Source organism: Coregonus clupeaformis, chromosome 16, assembly GCF_020615455.1.
Source record: "Coregonus clupeaformis isolate EN_2021a chromosome 16, ASM2061545v1, whole genome shotgun sequence".
Lineage (NCBI taxonomy): Eukaryota > Metazoa > Chordata > Actinopteri > Salmoniformes > Salmonidae > Coregonus > Coregonus clupeaformis.
In genome coordinates, this window is record NC_059207.1 from 21,453,783 (window position 1) to 21,475,764 (window position 21,982).

General features: G+C 46.6%; 1 protein-coding gene across 1 annotated transcript in view; it reads right to left on the reverse strand.

Moving 5' to 3' along the window:
- The window catches only part of LOC121584278 (iporin), a 31,841-nt gene extending 17,887 nt beyond the window's left edge, over nt 1-13,954 (reverse strand). Inside the window, exons 1-3 of the mRNA XM_041900103.2 lie at nt 12,783-13,954; nt 12,209-12,481; nt 8,379-8,940 (exon numbers count right to left, since the gene is read on the reverse strand). Of these exons, the coding sequence (XP_041756037.2) occupies nt 8,379-8,940; nt 12,209-12,481; nt 12,783-13,874 (1,927 nt within the window). The 5' untranslated portion in view covers nt 13,875-13,954. The remainder of the gene's footprint in view (nt 1-8,378; nt 8,941-12,208; nt 12,482-12,782) is intronic.
- Nucleotides 13,955-21,982: the final 8,028 nt, after the last annotated feature.

The following is a 21,982-nucleotide window of genomic DNA, read 5'->3' on the forward strand; positions in this document are numbered from 1 at the left end:
AGCCTCCTAGGTTTTGTATTGAAGTCAATGTACCCAGAGGAGGACAGAAGCTAGCTGTCCTCCGGCTACACCATTGTGATACCCTATAGAGTGCTGCTGAGGCTACTGTAGACCTTCATTGCAAAACAGTGTGTTTTAATCAATTATTTGGTGATGTGTGAATATATTTAGTGAAGTTTTATCTAAAAAGGATAATCTTTTAATGTTTCACTATTTTTATTTTTAAGAAATTCACTGAGAAGGATGGTCCTCCCCTTCCTCATCTGAGGATCCTCCCGCAGCCCCCGCGAGGAGTGGGTACCCCCAACCCCCAAAAAACGGTATTAAAAATCATAATGTCGGTATTTCGAAAACCACTCTCTCTCTCTCTCTGTCTCTCTCTCCTCTTTCAACCCCCTACTCTCCTTCTCTCTCTCTGTCTCTCTCTCCTCTTTCAACCCCCTACTCTCTGTCTCTCTCTCCTCTTTCAACCCCCTACTCACTCACTCTCTCTCTCTCTCTCTCTCTCCCTCTCTCTCTGTCTCTCTCTCTCTCTCTCCTCTTTCAACCACAGTGTAACGATCTCGGTTCGACAGACGCTGGGAGACGGGAAGCAAGTACAGGGAGATGATTTAATAAATAAAAGACATGGAACAAAACACAGACATCGTCTGGACAGGGGAAACAAAACAACATCATTAAACAGAGCCTGGAACACAGCTAGGGCGTTGGTAAGGCCAAATGGCATGACCAGAAACTCGTAGTGACCGCTGGCCGTGTTGAAGGCAGTCTTCCACTCGTCCCCTTCCTGTATCCGCACCAGGTGGTAGGCATTCCGTAGGTCCTGCTTGGAGAACACGGTGGCCCCCTGGAGCGGCTCGAAGGCCGAGGAGATGAGTGGCAGCGGGTAGCGGTTATTCACTGTGATGTCGTTGAGGTATTTGATGCACTGGCAGGGTTTTGTGTTTCTTCTCTACAAAGAAGGACCCTGAGCCGGCAGGGGAGGCAGAAGGATGGATGAATCCTGCAGCTAAAGAGTCCTCAATGTAAGTCTCCATAGTCTTGGTCTCCGGATCCGACAGGGAGTACAGTCGTCCCCGGAGCGGAGTGGTGCCTGGGAGAAGGTCAATCCCGCAGTCATAGGGTCGCTGCGGCGGAAGCAAAGTGGCCCGGGCCTTACTGAACACCTCCCGGAGGTCCTGGTACTCTGCAGGAATGGAGGAGTGGTCCGGGGCAACTTCCGAGCCCACAGGAAGACGTCCCGGGGCAGGCTGCGCTGACTTCAGACAATGGGCGTGGCAGAACGGGCTCCAGCCCATAATGGCATCCGCAGTCCAGTCTATTATGGGATTGTGTCACTGGAGCCAAGATAATCCCAATACCACGGGAACCTGAAGAGACTTAATCAGCATAAATTGGATTGCCTCGCTGTGGTTCCCTGACTCTTGTAGGTTGATGGGAGTGAAATTGTGAGTGACCCGGCCTATAGAGTGCCCGTCCAGTGCTCTAATGTCCATGGGAATGGAGAAGGGCTGATTGGGGATGCCCAGCTCGGACACCAGGGTAGCGTCCATAAAACTCTCATCGACCCCAGAGTCGATGAGTACCCGGAGAGATTTCGACTGGTTCCCCCACAGCAGGATAGCATGGAAAGGGGTGCGAGTAAGGGGAGGGGAAAAGTTATCCATAAGGCCCACCAGAGTACTCGCCCCTTCTTGATGAGCCTGGTTTTTTAATGGGCAGGTAGCTACGAAATGTCCCGTAGCTCCACAATTTAGACAGCTCTGGATGTGGAGTCGGCGTAAGCGCTCAGCCGGAGTCAATCTAGCCCTACCCAGGTGCCTGGATTCCGAAGGAGGCGAGTCGGCAGCCCTCAGTGATTCCCGAGAGAACTCGGGTGACGTCGGGTTCACTCGGACATGTAGATTTCGGGGGTCTCCGGGATTCTTCGGAGGCGAGGTGGGAATCGAGGGGGAACGAGGGCGACAGGGCACAGATTCCCTCTCCCTCCTACTTTCTCAAAGCCGGCCATCGATCCGTATGGTCAAGGCAATGAGGGAGTCAAGGTCCATGGGCAGTTCCCGGGCTGCAATCTCATCTTTGACCACCTCCGATAATCCGTGAAGGAACGTGTCGAACAACGCTTCCGGGTTCCAGGCACTCTAAGCCGCCAACGTGCGAAAATCCACTGCGTAGTCTGCCACACTACGGGAGTCTTGACATAGCTGGAGCAGCTTACGAGCAGCCTCTCTCCCGGACAACGGAGAATCAAACACCTTCCGATCTTCCGCCACAAACTCCTCTAGACTGAGGCAGATGGCGGCCTGTTGCTCCCACACCGCCGTTGCCCAGGCGAGGGCCCACCCCGGACATCAGCGTTATGATGTACGCTATCCTCGAGCAGTCCGAGGGGAACGAAGAAGGCTGCAGCTCGAAAATGAGGGAGCACTGGGAGAGAAAAGCCTGACAGGTTCCGGGAATCTCCAGTGTAGCACTCCGGAGGAGGTAAGTGGGGTTCTCGGGACACTGGGAGATTATGGATGTGACCCGCTGCCCAGTGGGGAATCCGCGGAATTGCTCCAGCAAAGTATTGAATGCCTGGTCATGGCGTTCTGCCAGGGTATGGAGTCTCTCCATAAGACATTGCAGTAACTCCTTGTGTCGTCCAATGGTGGCTCCTTGTAGGGAGACAGCATTGTTTAGCTGGTCTGAGTCTGCTGGGTCGGTCATGGCCAGTTTGTACTATCACGTTTTAGGTTAGACCCAGATGAAGACAGTGTCGAAGTAACAAAAGTTTATTACTAGAACAGGGGGCAGGCAAAACGACATTTCAAGGGCAGGCAGAGGTCAGTAATCCAGATCAGAGTCCAAAAGGTACAGAACGGCAAGCAGTCAGGGTCAGGGCAGGCAAAGTTCAATAATCCAGTGTGATGGGACAAGGTACGGAACAGCAGGCAGGCTCAGGGTCAGGGCAGGCAGAATGGTCAAAACCGGGAAAAGTAGAAAACAGGAACTTTAGAAAAGACAGGAGCAAGGGGAAAAACGCTGGTAGGCTTGACGAACAAAACGAACTGGCAACAGACAAACAGAGAACACAGGTATAAATACACTGGGGATAATGGGGAAGATGGTGACACCTGGAGGGGGGTGGAGACAATCACAAAGACAGGTGAAACAGACCAGGGTGTGACACCCCCCTTCTCTCCTTCACTCTCTCTCTGTCTCTCTCTCCTCTTTCAACCCCCCCTTCTCTCCTTCTCTCTCTCTCTGTCTCTCTCTCCTCTTTCAACCCCCCCCTTCTCTCCTTCTCTCTCTGTCTCTCTCTCCTCTTTCAACCCCCCTTCTCTCTCTCTCTGTCTCTCTCTCCTCTTTCAACCCCCCCCCTTCTCTCCTTCTCTCTCTCTCTGTCTCTCTCTTTCAACCCCCCCTTCTCTCCTTCTCTCTCTCTCTCTCTCCTCTTTCAACCCCCCCTTCTCTCCTTCTCTCTCTGTCTCTCTCTCCTATTTCAACCCCCCTCTCTCTCTCTCTGTCTCTCTCTCCTATTTCATCCCCCCTTCTCTCTCTCTCTGTCTCTCTCTCCTCTTTCAACCCCCCTTCTCTCTCTGTCTCGCTCTCCTCTTTCAACCCCCCTTCTCTCCGTCTCTCTCTCTCCTCTTTCAACCCCCCTTCTCTCCTCTCTCCGTCTTTCTCTCCTCTTTCAACCCCCCTTCTCTCCGTCTCTCTCTCTCCTCTTTCAACCCCCCTTCTCTCCTTCTCTCTCTGTCCCTCCACCTCTTTCAACCCCCTCTTCTCTCTCTGTCTCTCTCTCCTCTTTCAACCCCCCTTCTCTCTGTCCCTCTGTCCTCTTTCAACCCCCCTTCTCTCTCTCTCTCCTCTTTCAAGCCCCCTTCTCTCCTTTTCTCTCCTCTACGATTCATCTCTCTGTCTCTCTCTCTCTCTCTCGTTCCCCCCCTCCTCACTCATTAATATGTATAATTCTAGACAATGCAGTATATTATTTGAGCTCATGTTTGTATTATCATCATATTATCATATATTGCAATAGTGTCTTGGTTTCATAATATTACATCAGTGTATGAACAGAGGCCATGTTGACACTGTACTAGTTGCTATGTAATACATGCTATTCTACTATTGTGTTCTATCCTCGTTATAGCCCCTGGCTACCTACCAGCTGCCTCTCTCTCACTCAACCCTCCATTCACCTCTCTTCAGTCCTCCCTCTTTCCCCCTCTATTCTGTTATCTGTCGATCCACATCTCCTGCCTCCCTCCTTTCCCCACACCTCCAGCCACACCTGCACCCAACCCCCCCCCCCCCCAACCCCCAAACCCCCCTGTCCTCCACGTCGCCTGGCTTAATCCCAGCCCTCCTAACCCTCCATATCCAGTCTCCCTGTTTTACTGTGACAAAGTGCCTGTGCATCAGTGTTGGCCCCTCTAGTGTGACTGAATGTGTGTTTTTTCCCTCTGTCCTCTGTCCTGTGTTCCTGTGCACTAGTATGTTCCCTTCCATATCGAGGACAGCTGATAAATCTCTCCCTCTCTCCTCTCCCTCTCTCATTAGACTGATGCCTGTGTTCCTTCTGAAGCACTAGTACGTTCCCTCTGAGTCACTCCCACATTGGGAACAGCTGGACAGTCCGTCTGTCCTACTAGAACATTCCATTCAGTGTCCTCCGACACCTAAATGTTCCACAGAGGAAATCATAGGAATTTCAAGCACTCCGACTGTCTGTCACTTTAGTCCTATGGCTTGGAAAGGACCCATTCAAGGACCAGAGTGTTATTATAAGTAGAGAAACATGTAGTGAGCAAGGGGGAACAGGCGTGTTCTACTCTTCATATCACCCATCATCATCATCATCATCATCATCATCATCATCATCATCATCATCATCACCTGTGCTCCCACATACCTATCTATTTCATTCTGTTCCTACATACTGTATATCTTGGCTGCTGTATATCTTGGCTGCTGTATATCTTGGCTACTGTATATCTTGGCTACTGTATATATTGTCTACTGTATATCTTGACTACTGTATATCTTGGCTTCTGTATATCTTGACTACTGTATATCTTGGCTACTGTATATATTAGCTACTGTATATCTTGGCTACTGTATATCTTGGCTACTGTATATATTGTCTACTGTATATATTGTCTACTGTATATCTTGACTACTGTATATCTTGACTACTGTATATCTTGGCTACTGTATATATTGGCTACTGTATATATTGTCTACTGTATATATTGTCTACTGTATATCTTGACTACTGTATATCTTGGCTACTGTATATCTTGGCTACTGTATATCTTGGCTACTGTATATCTTGGCTGCTGTATATATTGGCTGCTGTATATCTTGGCTACTGTATATCTTGGCTACTGTATATCTTGGCTGCTGTATATATTGGCTGCTGTATATCTTGGCTGCTGTATATCTTGGCTGCTGTATATCTTGGCTGCTGTATATCTTGGCTGCTGTATATCTTGCCTACTGTATATCTTGGCTACTGTATATATTGGCTACTGTATATATAGGCTACTGTATATCTTGGCTACTGTATATATTGGCTACTGTATATCTTGACTACTGTATATCTTGGCTACTGTATATATTGTCTACTGTATATCTTGGCTACTGTATATCTTGGCTACTGTATATCTTGGCTACTGTATATCTTGGCTACTGTATATCTTGGCTACTGTATATATTGGCTACTGTATATCTTGGCTACTGTATATCTTGGCTACTGTATATATAGGCTGCTGTATATCTTGGCTGCTGTATATCTTGGCTGCTGTATATCTTGGCTGCTGTATATCTTGGCGGCTGTATATCTTGGCTGCTGTATATCTTGGCTACTGTATATCTTGACTACTGTATATCTTGGCTACTGTATATATTGGCTACTGTATATATAGGCTACTGTATATCTTGGCTACTGTATATCTTGACTACTGTATATCTTGGCTACTGTATATATTGGCTACTGTATATATTGTCTACTGTATATATTGACTACTGTATATCTTGGCTACTGTATATCTTGGCTACTGTATATCTTGGCTGCTGTATATCTTGGCTACTGTATATCTTGACTACTGTCTATCTTGGCTGCTGTATATCTTGGCTACTGTATATCTTGACTACTGTATATCTTGACTACTGTATATCTTGGCTACTGTATATATTGGCTACTGTATATATAGGCTACTGTATATCTTGGCTACTGTATATCTTGACTACTGTATATCGTGGCTACTGTATATATTGGCTACTGTATATATTGTCTACTGTATATCTTGGCTACTGTATATCTTGGCTACTGTATATATTGGCTACTGTATATCTTGGCTGCTGTATATCTTGGCTGCTGTATATCTTGACTACTGTATATCTTGGCTACTGTATATCTTGGCTACTGTATATATAGGCTACTGTATATCTTGGCTGCTGTATATATTGGCTGCTGTATATCTTGGCTGCTGTCTATCTTGGCTGCTGTCTATCTTGGCTGCTGTCTATCTTGGCTGCTGTATATCTTGGCTGCTGTATATCTTGGCTACTGTATATCTTGACTACTGTTTATATTGGCTACTGTATATCTTGGCTACTGTATATCTTGGCTACTGTATATATTGGCTACTGTATATCTTGACTACTGTATATCTTGGCTACTGTATATCTTGGCTACTGTATATCTTGGCTACTGTATATCTTGGCTACTGTATATCTTGGCTACTGTATATCTTGGCTACTGTATATCTTGGCTACTGTATATATTGGCTACTGTATATATTGGCTACTGTATATCTTGACTACTGTATATCTTGGCTACTGTATATCTTGGCTACTGTATATCTTGGCTACTGTATATCTTGGCTACTGTATGTCTACAGTATATCTGGTCACAGCGATTCTTATCTATTCAAACTTAGTATGGAAAGCAGAGATATTAATAAAGCACATAGACAACCAAACTACTTGATCCATAGTGTAGAGAAAAAGCACTAACTAAGACCCTATAACACTACACCACCACGTAGATTAGAAGCTCTGTATCTAGCTAGCGTACAGCTCAGCGGGGGTGCTCTCTGCAGTGCACACTATTCTCTCTTTCTCTCTCTACTTTTATATTCCTGTCACGGTCGCCACAGTTCCCTTGCTACCCATTTCTTGCTGACAAAGTTTACAACACTATATGATCAAAGCGCACACACACACACACACACACACACACACACACAAACACAAACACACAGATTGACACAGCACTTTTCCCTGTCCCCAGTTCTCTTCAAATGTGGAGTTAGATAAATGACAGTGCTAACTCACCTATTGCCAGCTGTGTTATGTAATAATGCACCAACAGCCATACTGTCACTATTATACCACAACACTGCAAATCAAATCAAATGTTATTTGTCACACGCGGCGAATACAACAGGTGTAGACCTTACAGTGAAATGCTTACTTACAAGCCCTTAACCAACAATGCCGTTTTAAGAAAAATAAGTGTTAAGTAAAAAATAGATCAGTAAAAAATAATAATAATAATTAAAGAGCAGCAGTAAAATAACAGTAGCGAGGCTATATACAGGGGGTACCGGTGCAGAGTCAATGTGCGGGGGAATACAACAGGTGTAGATCTATTCAAACTTAGTATGGAAAGCAGAGATATTAATAAAGCACATAGACAACCAAACTACTTGATCCATAGTGTAGAGAAAAAGCACTAACTAAGACCCTATAACACTACACCACCACGTAGATTAGAAGCTCTGTATCTAGCTAGCACCGGTTAGTCGAGGTAATTGAGGTAATATGTACATGTGGGTAGAGTTAAAGTGACTATGCATAAATAATAAACAGAGAGTGGCTGTTAAGGAGCCTTTTGGACCTAGACTTGGCGCTCCGGTACCGCTTGCCGTGCGGTAGCAGAGAACTATGACTAGGGTGGCTGGAGTCTTTGACAATTTTGAGGGCCTTCCTCTGACACTTATCAATGATCAACCAAACAACCTGAGCCAATGACCATTGACCCTATGCAACAGGAAGCACATCATTTTAATGGATCTCCTGTCCAGAAAGGCGGCTAATAAAGAAAAGGTATTGGTCGCGTTGCAGTCGTGTTGCACGCATCAATGGTTTGCCTGCAACATAATCGACTGCACAATCGGGCATCAGATTGCTATATCATATGATGTGGTTAGCTGATATGTTAAATAGATAATCAGATTGCTATATCATATGATGTGGTTGACTGATATGTTAAACACCTATCCAAGTATTGTGAGATCTGGCAGGCGACTGCAATGTAGTCAGGCTGGAACATGGCCATAATCATTTGATATAATTATAGCTCCTAATAGGTTCTCTTCTCTTACCGTCCGCCGTGGAGCTTGTCCCTCTAGCGCCACCACCAGGTGAGTGGCGGTCCACGCTGCCCTGGCTGTAGTAGTGCTGGAAGGGTAGACTGTGGCTCGGACCCTGACCCAGGACCTCCAGGATGGGGGAGAAGTCGGCTGAGGAGTGGGAGTGGGCCGAGTGGGTGGAGGAAAAGGGATCTGTACATCCCCCCATCTTGAGAGTAGGAGAGCCAGTGCTTCCTCCGTTTCTCCTCTTACTCCTTGCGATCTCTGCGAAGGAAGTGACCCGTGGCGGAGTGGGAGGGACAAGGGGGGCGGCGCCTTCGCTGAGATGGACAGGGCAGCTCAGCATGCGCTCCAATGAGCCCAGCCGAGGGGGCGGGGACTTGTCCAGGTTCCGGTCGTAGCTACGGGAACGGGGGCGGGGAGTCCCGCCTCCGATGGGTCCTCGGTCAACCACGGGAGGGGAGATGTTGACGTACACCTGGCCCTCGATGATGAGGTCTGAACAGGCTCCGCCCATCTGCTGCTCCCTCTCCCACCTCTCCTCTTCCTCATCTTCTTCCTCATCCTCATCACGCTGGGGAGAGAGCGACAGAGGCGGGTTAGATCCAAGTTCACTAAGCCTCCAATACCCACAGCCATTCCGCTTATGGGATCTATACCGGTACTACAACAATGATTCAACTGGTCAACTAAACATCAAGGCTTTTCATTATTTGAATGTTCACCGTAATATTTTTTTCCCCTATCTAAGATTCAGCAAGTATCGCCAACAGATGTTACCATTATACTAACAGTGTCACGAGAAATACTTGATGACAAAATATGACCTTGAGAGCCACTAAGAGCTTGTATAACCTCAGACTGCAGCACTGATAGCTACTGTAAATAGACCTCGATCTTTATTGGGTCAACAACACACCCACTGAAGGCATGCAAACAAAATCTGGGACAGACACACACTCTCCAGGAATACACCCTTACAGGATTCCCAGCTGTCTCAGTACAACGGTAGTAGAAAATAATAATAATAATAATATGCCATTTAGCAGACGCTTTTATCCAAAGCGACTTACAGTCATGTGCACGCATACATTTTTACGTATGGGCGGTCCCGGGGATCGAACCCACTACCCTGGCGTTACAAGCGCCATGCTCTACCAATTGAGCTACAGAGGACCAGATGGTAGTAATGGTCTTTTACATCGCCTGGCCCAGGACTTAAACCAATTAAATCTGCCAATTAAGACAAAACAAAAAGGTGTAATCGGTTCGCACTCAAAAACATGTTGCATAAAGCTTACTTCATTATTCATTATTATTATTATTATTATTTTTTACTGCGTTAGGGATAGCGTACACAGACGTTTCAGCTTTACAGGCTTCTTCAGTGTGTTGGTACAATTGTATTTTAATTCAAAACAGCATTTGTAAAGAACAACCGATGAGCAGCAGGTGCTTCTAATCAGGGTTGCCACTCATCTGCCAATCAGGGATCAGGGATTTTTCTGGTCTACCTGGATACAAATGAGTCACAAAGAGATACAGAATTATAGGGTACGGGAGCGGGGCACGAAGGGCAACTCACAAATCAACCACCCCAGGTCGTAGAAGTCTCAGGGCATACAACGTTAGACCATTTCCTTATGGTGCTACATGAGGTTCATGATCTACAGGGGAAGCAGCCTTTATGAAGGCCTCTTCTCTCTGTCTCAACACATCTGATTTAACCAATATGTTTGATAGATTTCTTGATCGTTTATAGTTGAATAAAGGTGGATTCTGGAAGGCAGAATTCAAAAGAGGAGTCTGATGATAATATGTGCCAATGTTTCTTGACAATAGACTTGATGCCATTACAGCTATCATTGAAAGTAAGTATATCGTTTACAGAAAACTGTTTCTTCTGTTATGGTTGGGATTTATTAAGTAACTGGCTTCTGTTATGGTTGGGATTTATTAAGTAACTGGCTTCTGTTATGGTTGGGATTTATTAAGTAACTGGCTTCTGTTATGGTTGGGATTTATTAAGTAACTGGCTTCTGTTATGGTTGGGATTTATTAAGTAACTGGCTTCTGTTATGGTTGGGATTTATTAAGTAACTGGCTTCTGTTCATGACATTTTAACTTGTTTTGGAGCTTCATCAAGCCAGGTATTGGGGTATCCTCTCAAGCGAAAAAACTCTCGGGATGAGTTTTATTGTCTATCATATTTTTCCTCTGTGTCACAGACTATAAAGTTGGCCTACTGGTAAACCTCTTTTTAGGGGGAGAGGGTGATAACTGTCAGCTGGCAATATAGTATTTTTATCTGTAGGTTTTCTGTAAACTGTAGTACTTAGAGATGTCCCTTCTTTGTAACAAGTACATCTAAGACATGTATAGAGTTAATGTTATTTTCCATAGTGAAGGAAATTGATTGTACTCTACAGTTAATATAGTTAAGAAATTAATTGAATTGAATTTCGGAACCTGTCCAGATCATAAAGCAATCGTCTATATAGCGGGTCCAATATTTAAACAGGATCTTTGTGAGGATTATTTTCATAAATAAAATCCAGTAAAAATTTCCCCATGAAGAGATTTACATTGGTTGGGAGCTAATGGAGTTCCCATTGCGGTTCCAAAAGTCTGTAGGTAGTAATATTTATCAAAAATAGAAAATAGTTTTTAGTAAGCACTAGTTGTGCAAACTCAATTATATAATTTGTAGGCACATCGCTTAAGTGGTTGGAGAGGAAGAATTTGAGGGCCTCCATACCTCCATCATTCGGAATATTGGTACATAGTGATGAGACATCAAGAGCGACTAGCCAATCTCCTTCACTAATAACTGGGATACTTTGTAGCAGGGGTGCAACTTTGGTTTTAGAAGTGGGAGTGACATAACCTGGCGGGGGGTCTGGGGAACCACCCTCAGAATTTTTGGGGCATCAAAAGCTAATTTCTTGCATTTCTACACAATCTAATATGACCCTTTTGGGGTCACTTTTATTGTAAATAAGAATAGAAAATGTTCAGGGGCTAAAATTAACAACCTCCACCTGCCAAATGCGGGTAGATTTTGGCATTGGTGGGTAAGATGTCTATTTCACTAGTCACGTTGACGGGTGGTGAGGGCTCCACAGTGCGAGCATTTCACTCGCATTTGTGAATAAAAAGTCAAATATGTTCACATTTATAGTAAAATAAATGCTGCAGTAGCTGTTTCAAAGTAATTCTGCCGTTTTGTTTCATAGCTGGTAAATTAATCACACAAAGTCAAAGAACTACGAATCCTATATAGCCCCCTTATATATATATCCCTATATATCCCTATATAGCCTATCCCCCTTGCGCTGCAACACTGCCTGGCTGGGGGCTGTGCGCACGTGAAAAAATTAATTTTAGAAAATAGTAAAAATAAAGAAAAATCCTTAAATGAGTAGGTGTTTTAAAACTTTTGACCCGTAGTGTACATGTTGGTAATATAAATCACAATCCCACCTCCCTTTTCTGATGTCTGTATATTAATCGAGTTGTCATTCATTAAGTCATCAAGAGCATTTTTTTTTAAACCCCTGGAACGATTGTGTTCACGTTGTAACACTGGTTCACCTCTTCCAAACTCTGAGCTACATATCACCCGCATTAAAAATCAGAACTCTGACTCTTTAGAAAAACAAATTATGCCATTTAGCAGACGCTTTTACCCATTGCGACCTACAGTCATGCACGAGTACATTCTTTACATATGGGTGGTCCCGGGAATCGAACCCACTATCATTGCGTTGCAAGCACCATACTCTCCCAACTGAGCACCGGAGGACCATTCCAAATAGAACCAATATCCTCCTCCACTTACCCGTGACAACTCTCCTGCCTCCTCTTCCTCTCCCGCCTCCTCTTCCTCTCCCGCCTCCTCTTCCTCTCCCCCAGGTGGCCGTCTGAACAGGTAGTATTCGGTTGGCTGGGTGGCATTGGGCGTGTCAGGGGCAGGACTTTCCTTGCTGTGCTCGTCAGAGCAGCTGGTAAACGATGCGGAGCTTCCCACAGGGCTCGGGGGCGACTGAGATGAAAGGTCACAGGTCACCAGCTTGTAGTAGTTCTGGGTGGCTACCACCAGACGGGCCTGGCTCTGCGAAGGAAGGAAGGAAGGAAGGAAGGAAGGAAGGAAGGAAGGAAGGAAGGAAGGAAGGAAGGAAGGAAGGAAGGAAGGAAGGAAGGAAGGAAGGAAGAAGAAGAAGAAGAAAGGAAGGAGAAGAATAATTACTTTATTGTGCAATTAAATACAAGTCTAACTAGAAATTGACTCCCTCTTTATTCCAACCCCTCCAAAAGACACACACAATTTGGAGCAGTGCAGATGGCAGCCATACTACGGCGCCCATGGAGAAGTTGCTCAAAGGCACAACCGAAGGAGATCTAGGATTTCATACTTGCAGACAGGATGTGAGGTCACTTCCTGAGTCTGCGTGGTGGGGAGGGTGGTAAGAATTGCAGTTGGCGTCTAGATCTAGAGCCCCCTGGTGTTCGGCTGAGCAGGTGCATGAGGAGGTGGTGTGGTGGGGGTGGAGTCCAAATAGTAACGGCAGGGTGCTATTGGAGGGGCAGGAGGGTTGATGAGAGTTGGGGGGCTCGGTGGGGGAAGTGCGGAGGTCTAGGTAGAAAGCCCCCCTGCCTCCGGCGCCTCCTGGGCTCCCTGCCTCCCCAACCAGCACAGAAGAGGTGCAGACAGAGGAGGTGCAGGAGTGGTCGGTGGAACTGTTCAGGTTGGTGGTCGTGGCAGGAGGAGGTGGCTTGGAGGAGGTCGAAGGGACACTGTTGTTCATCTTGTTATAAATGGCACTGAAGTTGACCAGCATGCCATGCGAGCTGTTACAGGACGATTCGCTGCCGTAGCCCAGCTGGCATTCCAACGACTCGGAAAACTGTTCCGGGAGGTGTTCGTGAAATGTCTGTGAGAGGCTGCAGCAGGAGCAGCGCTGGAGGGCGGAGCTGGAGGAAGAAGAGTCAGCCTGGCTCCTCCCACCACCCCTCATTGGGTGATCGTCTTCCTCCTCCTCCTCATCCTCGGCCCACTCCTGCTCTCCGCAGTCCATGGAGAGGGTGGAGCCACTGCTGCCATGGCGGCGAGGACCATCCAATCCCAGCAGGTCTAGGCCCTCCAGGTGGGCAGAGAGATCGGAGGCAACACCCCTGAGGGAGTCCCGCCCCCCAGAGCAGCCCCAGGAGTGCTTTCCCAGGGTGCTGTGCAACAGGAAGGGCTCGTGTGTGGTGCACCCCAGGTCGTGGAGGTGAAAGGGCGCGACCCCGTCTCCCTCCTCATCTAGGGCGGAGTTGGCTTTGCCATGGAGATGGAAGGAGGAATCTTCCAGGTAACCGTTGAGATTATCACTATCGTCTTCGTCCTCCTCCTCATCATCATCCTCCTCCGTGTTGAGCAGAAAGGGGTTGTGGCGGAGCCGGAGAGGGTTGTTTGCCTGTTCCCTTGGTTTCACCCTGGGCAGAGTGTGGGCCACCATCACCATAACCTGGTCCTCCCAGTTACAGGACGTCACCGACGAATTATCGCTCCCTGTGCTGCCTCCTCCTCTTCCTCCTCCTTCTCCTCCTCCCTCTCCCTCTCCTCTTCTCTCTCCTCCCTCTCCTCCTCCCTCTCTTCCTCCTCCTCCTCTCTCTCCTCCTCCTCCTCCTCCTCCTCCTCCTCTCTCTCCTCCTCCTCCTCCTCCTCTCTCTCCTCCTCCTCCTCTCCCTCCTCCTGTAGAGGTCTGGATGAGGCTGCTGTAGACCAGCGCCTCCCTCTGGAGTACATCCTGCTCAGGGAGGGAGGTGGTGTGGCTCAGGCCCAAGTTCTCTGGTTGGTTCGATCTCTTCAGGGACCCCCCTCCTCCACCGCAGCCCTGCCGACCCCCAGTCACCTGGCAGTGTACCAGGGGGATGTGGTGAACGATCAGGGTCTCGCCAGACAGCTTGGAGGGGCTGTCCATGGTCCTCCAGGTATGGGGGTTTGGACAGGGGCAGGGGGAAAGGCTGCGTGGGTGCTGGGGTGGGGGTATAGGATATGTGGAGTGGTATAGGACAGGGGGTTGGTTCAGTGGTTTGATGCTAGGCCCAAGGCTCCAGGGATTGGGATGGTGAAGGAGAGGTCAGGGAAATCGACTGTGGTCCGAGTGGTACATCTGCAAGAGAGAGAGAGAGAGAGAGAGATGTTATAAGAGAGAGAGACTGTACAACACTGTATAGATACATAATATGACACTTGAAATGTCTTTATTCTTTTGGAACTTCTGAGTGTAATGTTACTGTTAATATTTATAGTTAATTTCACTTTTGTTTACTATCTACTTCACTTCTACTTTACTGTGGTCCTCTGTAGCTCAGCTGGTAGAGCACGGCGCTTGTAACGCCAGGGTAGTGGGTTCGATCCCCGGGACCACCCATATGTAAAAATGTATGCACACATGACTATGTCGCTTTGGATAAAAGCGTCTGCTAAATGGCATATTATTAGGCAATGTTAACATACATTTCCCACGCCAATAAAGCCCTTATCACGACTTCCTCCGAAGCTGCCTCCTCTCCTTGTTCGGGCAGGCTTCGGCGTTTGTCGTCACCGGCCTTCTAGCCACTGCCGCTCCTCATCTCATCATTCCATTTGTTTTGTCTTGTTTATTACACACACATTTTACATTTTAGTAATTTAGCAGACACTCTTATCCAGAGCGACTTACAGTTAGTGAATGCATACATGTTTTTTATTTTAATTTTTTCTTTCATACTGGCCCCCTGTGGAAACGAACCCACATCCCTGCTGGCAAAACCCTCCTCTACCTTGGACGACGCTGGACCAATTGTGCGCCGCCCATGGGTCTCCCGGTCACGGCCGGCTGCGACAGAGCCTGGACTCGAACCAGGATCTCTAGTGGCACAGCAAGCACTGCGATGCAGTGCCTTAGACCACTGCGCCACTCGGGAGTCACACCTGGTTCATATCCCCTCATAAGTACTTGTATAAGTGTTCCCTCTGCCCCCTTGTCCTTGTGTGTGATTGTTTATTGTGAGGAGAGTGTAGCTCGGTTGAGCTCCGTGTATTTTGTATTGCCGGGGTATATTTTCCCCGTGTGTCTGTTTGGTTCCAGTGTGCCTGTTTTGCGCACTGGACTGTTTTGACGCATTTCTGTGTAACTCTGTATTCCGGAATAAACTCTGTATTCTGTGATTTACCCTCCTGCGCCTGACTCCTTCAAATCACCCATCACAGAATCACCCACCCGCCATGGAGTCAGTAGGAGAGGAGCGCATGCCTGGAGTCGTGGCACAGTCCAGGAGCATTCGACGACACTAGCCAGCTTGGGAGACGCGATGGATCGGGTTCTCCAGGTCGTCCAACGCCTGGAGAGGAGAGGACCCGATCTGTCGGGACCAGCTGGGCGACCGGATCCAGCCACCCACACCCCAGCACCCAAAGGGATCCATATATCCTGACCACGGGATTTCGACGGGACAGCTGCTCTCTGCCAGGGATTCCTCCTCCAACTGGAGCTTTACTATTCCAGCATCAGCCCGGCCCCATCGGAGCGGGAGAAGGTGTCCGCCCCCTCGTCTCCTGCCTCTCGGGGAAAGCCCTGGAGTGGGCCAACGTGGTCTGGAATGAAGGAGGAGCCGCGTTGGACAACTACGGGGAGTTCGCTTGCCTCTTTCGGGCTGTCTTCGATCACCCGCCCGACGGTCGAGAGACGGGCGAGCGGCTGGTCCACCTGAGGCAGGGGACGAGGACCGCGCAGGACTTCGCCCTGGAGTTACGGACTCTAGCAGCTGGGTCCGGGTGGAATGAGCGGGCCCTCCTCGACCACTTCCGGTGCCATCTACGGGAGGACGTCCGAAGGGAGCTAGCCTGCCGGGAAACCATGTTGTCCTTCACTCAAATGGTGGACATGGCCATCCGGTTGGACAACCTGCTGGCGGCCAGAGGACGTCCTGGAGGGGGCCTGCCCATTCCAACCCTGCCCAACCCAGATCACGAGCTGATGGAGCGGCGATCCGGGAGAGCGGAGGACGACAACGCCAGTGTCACTCTGGTGGCACGAAGGGACATTACGATGTCGTCAGCGTTCTTTTGGGTCTGGAGGCGGCGGACAGGGCACTCTCACATCACCCCAGGTATCCAACACTCGTTCAGAGCCCTCTGCTGCGCCCTGTACCCTACCCATCCACTTTCCTGATTACATTGTAGTTCCCCAGTGTAAGGCGCTGGTCGATTCAGGCGCCGCTGGGAACTTTATGGACAGGTCATTTTCACACAGTCTAGACATTGGTTCCCCTATCCATTCCACTCCCCATCAGAGCACTTGACAGTCGACCATTAGGGTCCGGGTTCGTTAGGGAGGCTACAGCACCAGTCACTATGGTTACAGACGAGACTCATCGCGAGCAAGTCACTTTTTATTTATTTATTGAGTCTCCTGCTTTCCCTGTTGTGTTAGGTATTCCCTGGTTAGCACTCCACAACCCCACCTTTTCATGGCCGCAGAGCGTTCTCACGGGGTGGTCGCGAGAGTGTCAGGGTACGTGTCTCGGTGTTTCCGTTGGTGCAACCACGGTGGAAAGTCCAGACAGTACCTCCACCGTGCGCATTCCCCCCCCGAATACCTCGATTTGGCGCACGCGACCAAATTACTACCTCATCGGGCGGGGGATTGCGCAATAAACCTCCGGTTAGACGCTGTGCCTCCCAGGAGTCATGTGTATCCCCTGTCGCAGGCTGAAACAGAGGCTATGGAGATATACATATCTTGTTTATTACACACACCTGGTTGATTTTCCCTCCTTAGTACTTGTATAAGTGTTCCCTCTGGCCCCTTGACCTTGTGTGTGATTGTTTATTGTGAGGAGAGTGTAGCTCGGTTGAGCTCCGTGTATTTTGTATTGCCGGGGTATATTTTCCCTGTGTGCCCATTTGGTTCCAGTGCGCCTTTTTTGACGCATTTCTGCGTAACTCTGTATTCCGGAATAAACTCTGTATTCTGTGATGTACCCTCCTGCGCCTGACTCCTTCAAATCACCCATCACAGCCCTTGAATTGCGAGAGAGAGAGTACACACAAAACAGGCACATACTGTCACACGATTTCAATCCCCATATGATATCTAAAGAGACTTGTGGAGCTGCCCGAAATGTTAGCTTTAAATAACCAGTCTTCTCATACAGCAGGGGAGGCATGACTCACTGCATGTGAGGTGGAAACAGTGATCTCTCTCTCTCTCTCTCTCTCTCTCTCTCTCGGCAGAAAGGTGGCCGCTGGCAAATTAAAATAGGTCTAATCCAGACTCAACACGTACTCAGGAGTAATCCTGGATGGATTAATCCTAACTCAGACATAATCCTAGATATATTTATAATCCCAATTGCTACAGAGACTGACAGTAGACCAGTAGCTTAATCTGTCCGCCCACACACACACACACACACACACACACACACACACACACACACACACACACACACACACACACACACACACACACACAATGGCAGGTCAAATCCATTCAATCCCCAACGGTCAATTCCAGGGCCAACTGAAATGCCTCTCCAGACAGAGGTGCTAGCTCTGACTCGACAACCCCCTGCCTCTCCAGACAGAGTGGCATTTAGCGCCAGCGCAGGGCACTGTCAATTGGCTCAGAAATGGCACCCTACTTTCTGTGCACTACCTTTAGCCATAGCTACATGCATACTGTACAAAGAAGTACCACTACAAGTACCGTGTGTGTGTGTGGGCGTGAAGCAGAAGGGAGGCACAGACAGACAACAGCACTGACGGAATCCCCACACCCCACTTCCTGTCTCTGAGCCATCAGAGGATAATCCCCTTACGTAAGTCTACTCCCCCCACTTCTCTTCCTCCTCTCCTCCTCAACGTACCCCCTTCAACAATTATCACCCCTTCTCTCCCTTACCTCCATTCATCTCCATCCAACTTTAAAAACAAACTGCTCTCCTCCATTGCTTCTCCTTAAAACAAACTGCTCTCCTCCATTGCTTCTCCTTAAAACAAACTAGCGTCTCCTGACGTCACAATGTCCAGCTAATCAGTTACAGTACCCAGAAAAGATAGAACAACCCTTCAAACAGTGAATACAGTTTAAATACTATTCTAAACCCACTGCTGCAGTGTTTCTGTATGACTGGCTTTATTGGCCAGTCTGAGATATGGCTTTTTCTTTGCAACTCTGCCTAGAAGGTCAGCATCCCGGAGTCGCCTCTTCACTGTTGACATTGAGACTGGTGTTTTGCGGGTACTATTTAATGAAGCTGCCAGTTGAGGACCGGTGAGGCGCCTGTTTCTCAAACTAGACACTTTAATGTATTTGTCCTCTTGCTCAGTTGTGTACCGGGCCTCCCACTCCTCTTTCTATTCTGGTTAGAGCCAGTTTGTGCTGTTCTGAAGATCTCAGCGTTGCACGAGATCTTCAGTTTCTTGGCAATTTCTCGCATGGAATAGCCTTCATTTTTCAGAATAAGAATAGACTGACGAGTTTCAGAAGAAAGTGCTATGTTTCTGGCCATTTTGAGCCTGTAATCGAACCCACAATTGCTGATGCTCCCGATACTCAACTAGTCTCAAGAAGGTCAGTTTTATTGCTTCTTTAAATCAGCACAACAGTTTTCAGCTGTGCTAACATAATTGCAAAAGGGTTTTCTAATGATCAATTAGCCTTTAAAAATTATTAACTTGGATTAGCAAACACAAAGTACCATTGGAACACAGGACTGATGGTTGCTGATAATGGGCCTCTGTACGCCTATGTAGATATTGCATAAAAAAATCAGCCGTTTCCAGCTACAATATCAATTTACAACATTAACAATGTCTACACTGTATTTCTGATCAATTCGATGTTATTTTAAATGGACAAAAAAAATGATTTTCTTTCGAAAACAAGGACATTTCTAAGTGACCCCAAACTTTTGAACGGTAGTGCAGCAGTAGTTCACTTTATTATGATGTACGTTCAATGCCAAGAGCACACAGGGTGCTTATGACAAGTCTTACGATGCATTATGACACCATTATAATGCATTATTGCCTCCTTAGGGGGTCATTGGTGCTTATGACAAGTCTTACGATGCATTATGACACCATTATAATGCATTATTGCCTCCTTAGGGGGTCATTGGTGCTTATAACAAGTCTTACGATGCATTATGACACCATTATAATGCATTATTGCCTCCTTAGGGGGTCATTGGTGCTTATGACAAATCTTACGATGCATTATGACACCATTATAATGCATTATTGCCTCCTTAGGGGGTCATTGGTGCTCATGACAAATCTTACGATGCATTATGACACCATTATAATGCATTATTGCTTCCTTAGGGGGTCATTGGTGCTTATGACAAATCTTACGATGCATTATGACACTATTATAATGCATTATTGCTTCCTTAGGGGGTCATTGGTGCTTATGACAAATCTTATGATGCATTATGACACCATTATAATGCATTATTGCCTCCTTAGGGGGTCATTGGTGCTTATGACAAGTCTTACGATGCATTATGACACCATTATAATGCATTATTGCCTCCTTAGGGGGTCATTGGTGCTTATGACAAATCTTACGATGCATTATGACACCATTATAATGCATTATTGCCTCCTTAGGGGGTCATTGGTGCTTATGACAAATCTTACGATGCATTATGACACCATTATAATGCATTATTGCCTCCTTAGGGGTTCATTGGTGCTTATGACAAATCTTACGATGCATTATGACATCATTATAATGCATAATTGCCTCCTTAGGGGTCATTGGTGCTTATGACAAGTCTTACAACGCATTATGACACCATTATAATGCATTATTGCCTCCATAGGGGGTCATTGATGCTTGTGACAAATCTTACGATGCATTATAACACCATTATAATGCATTATTGCCTCCTTAGGGGTTCATTGGTGCTTATGACAAATCTTACGATGCATTATGACACCATTATAATGCATTATTGCCTCCTTAGGGGGTCATTGGTGCTTATGACAAGTCTTACGATGCATTATGACACTATTATAATGCATTATTGCCTCCTTGGGTGGTCATTGGTGCTTATGACAAATCTTACGATGCATTATAACACCATTATAATGCATTATTGCCTCCTTAGGGGTCATTGGTGCTTATGACAAATCTTACGATGCATTATGACACCATTATAATGCATTATTGCCTCATTAGGTGGTCATTGGTGCTTATGACAAATCTTACGATGCATTATGACACCATTATAATGCATTATTGCCTCCTTAGGGGGTCATTGGTGCTTATGACAAGTCTTACGATGCATTATGACACTATTATAATGCATTATTGCCTCCTTGGGTGGTCATTGGTGCTTATGACAAATCTTACGATGCATTATAACACCATTATAATGCATTATTGCCTCCTTAGGGGTCATTGGTGCTTATGACAAATCTTACGATGCATTATGACACCATTATAATGCATTATTGCCTCCTTGGGTGGTCATTGGTGCTTATGACAAATCTTACGATGCATTATAACACCATTATAATGCATTATTACCTCCTTAGGGGGTCATTGGTGCTTATGACAAATCTTACGATGCATTATGACACCATTATAATGCATTATTGCCTCCTTAGGGGTTCATTGGTGCTTATGACAAATCTTACGATGCATTATGACACCATTATAATGCATTATTGCCTCCTTAGGGGGTCATTTGTGCTTATGACAAGTCTTACGATGCATTATGACACTATTATAATGCATTATTGCCTCCTTGGGTGGTCATTGGTGCTTATGACAAATCTTACGATGCATTATGACACCATTATAATGCATTATTGCCTCCTTAGGGGGTCATTGGTGCTTATAACAAGTCTTACGATGCATTATGACACCATTATAATGCATTATTGCCTCCTTAGGGGGTCATTGGTGCTTATGACAAATCTTACGATGCATTATGACACCATTATAATGCATTATTGCCTCCTTAGGGGGTCATTGGTGCTCATGACAAATCTTACGATGCATTATGACACCATTATAATGCATTATTGCTTCCTTAGGGGGTCATTGGTGCTTATGACAAATCTTACGATGCATTATGACACTATTATAATGCATTATTGCTTCCTTAGGGGGTCATTGGTGCTTATGACAAATCTTATGATGCATTATGACACCATTATAATGCATTATTGCCTCCTTAGGGGGTCATTGGTGCTTATGACAAGTCTTACGATGCATTATGACACCATTATAATGCATTATTGCCTCCTTAGGGGGTCATTGGTGCTTATGACAAATCTTACGATGCATTATGACACCATTATAATGCATTATTGCCTCCTTAGGGGGTCATTGGTGCTTATGACAAATCTTACGATGCATTATGACACCATTATAATGCATTATTGCCTCCTTAGGGGTTCATTGGTGCTTATGACAAATCTTACGATGCATTATGACACCATTATAATGCATAATTGCCTCCTTAGGGGGTCATTGGTGCTTATGACAAGTCTTACGACGCATTATGACACCATTATAATGCATTATTGCCTCCATAGGGGGTCATTGATGCTTGTGACAAA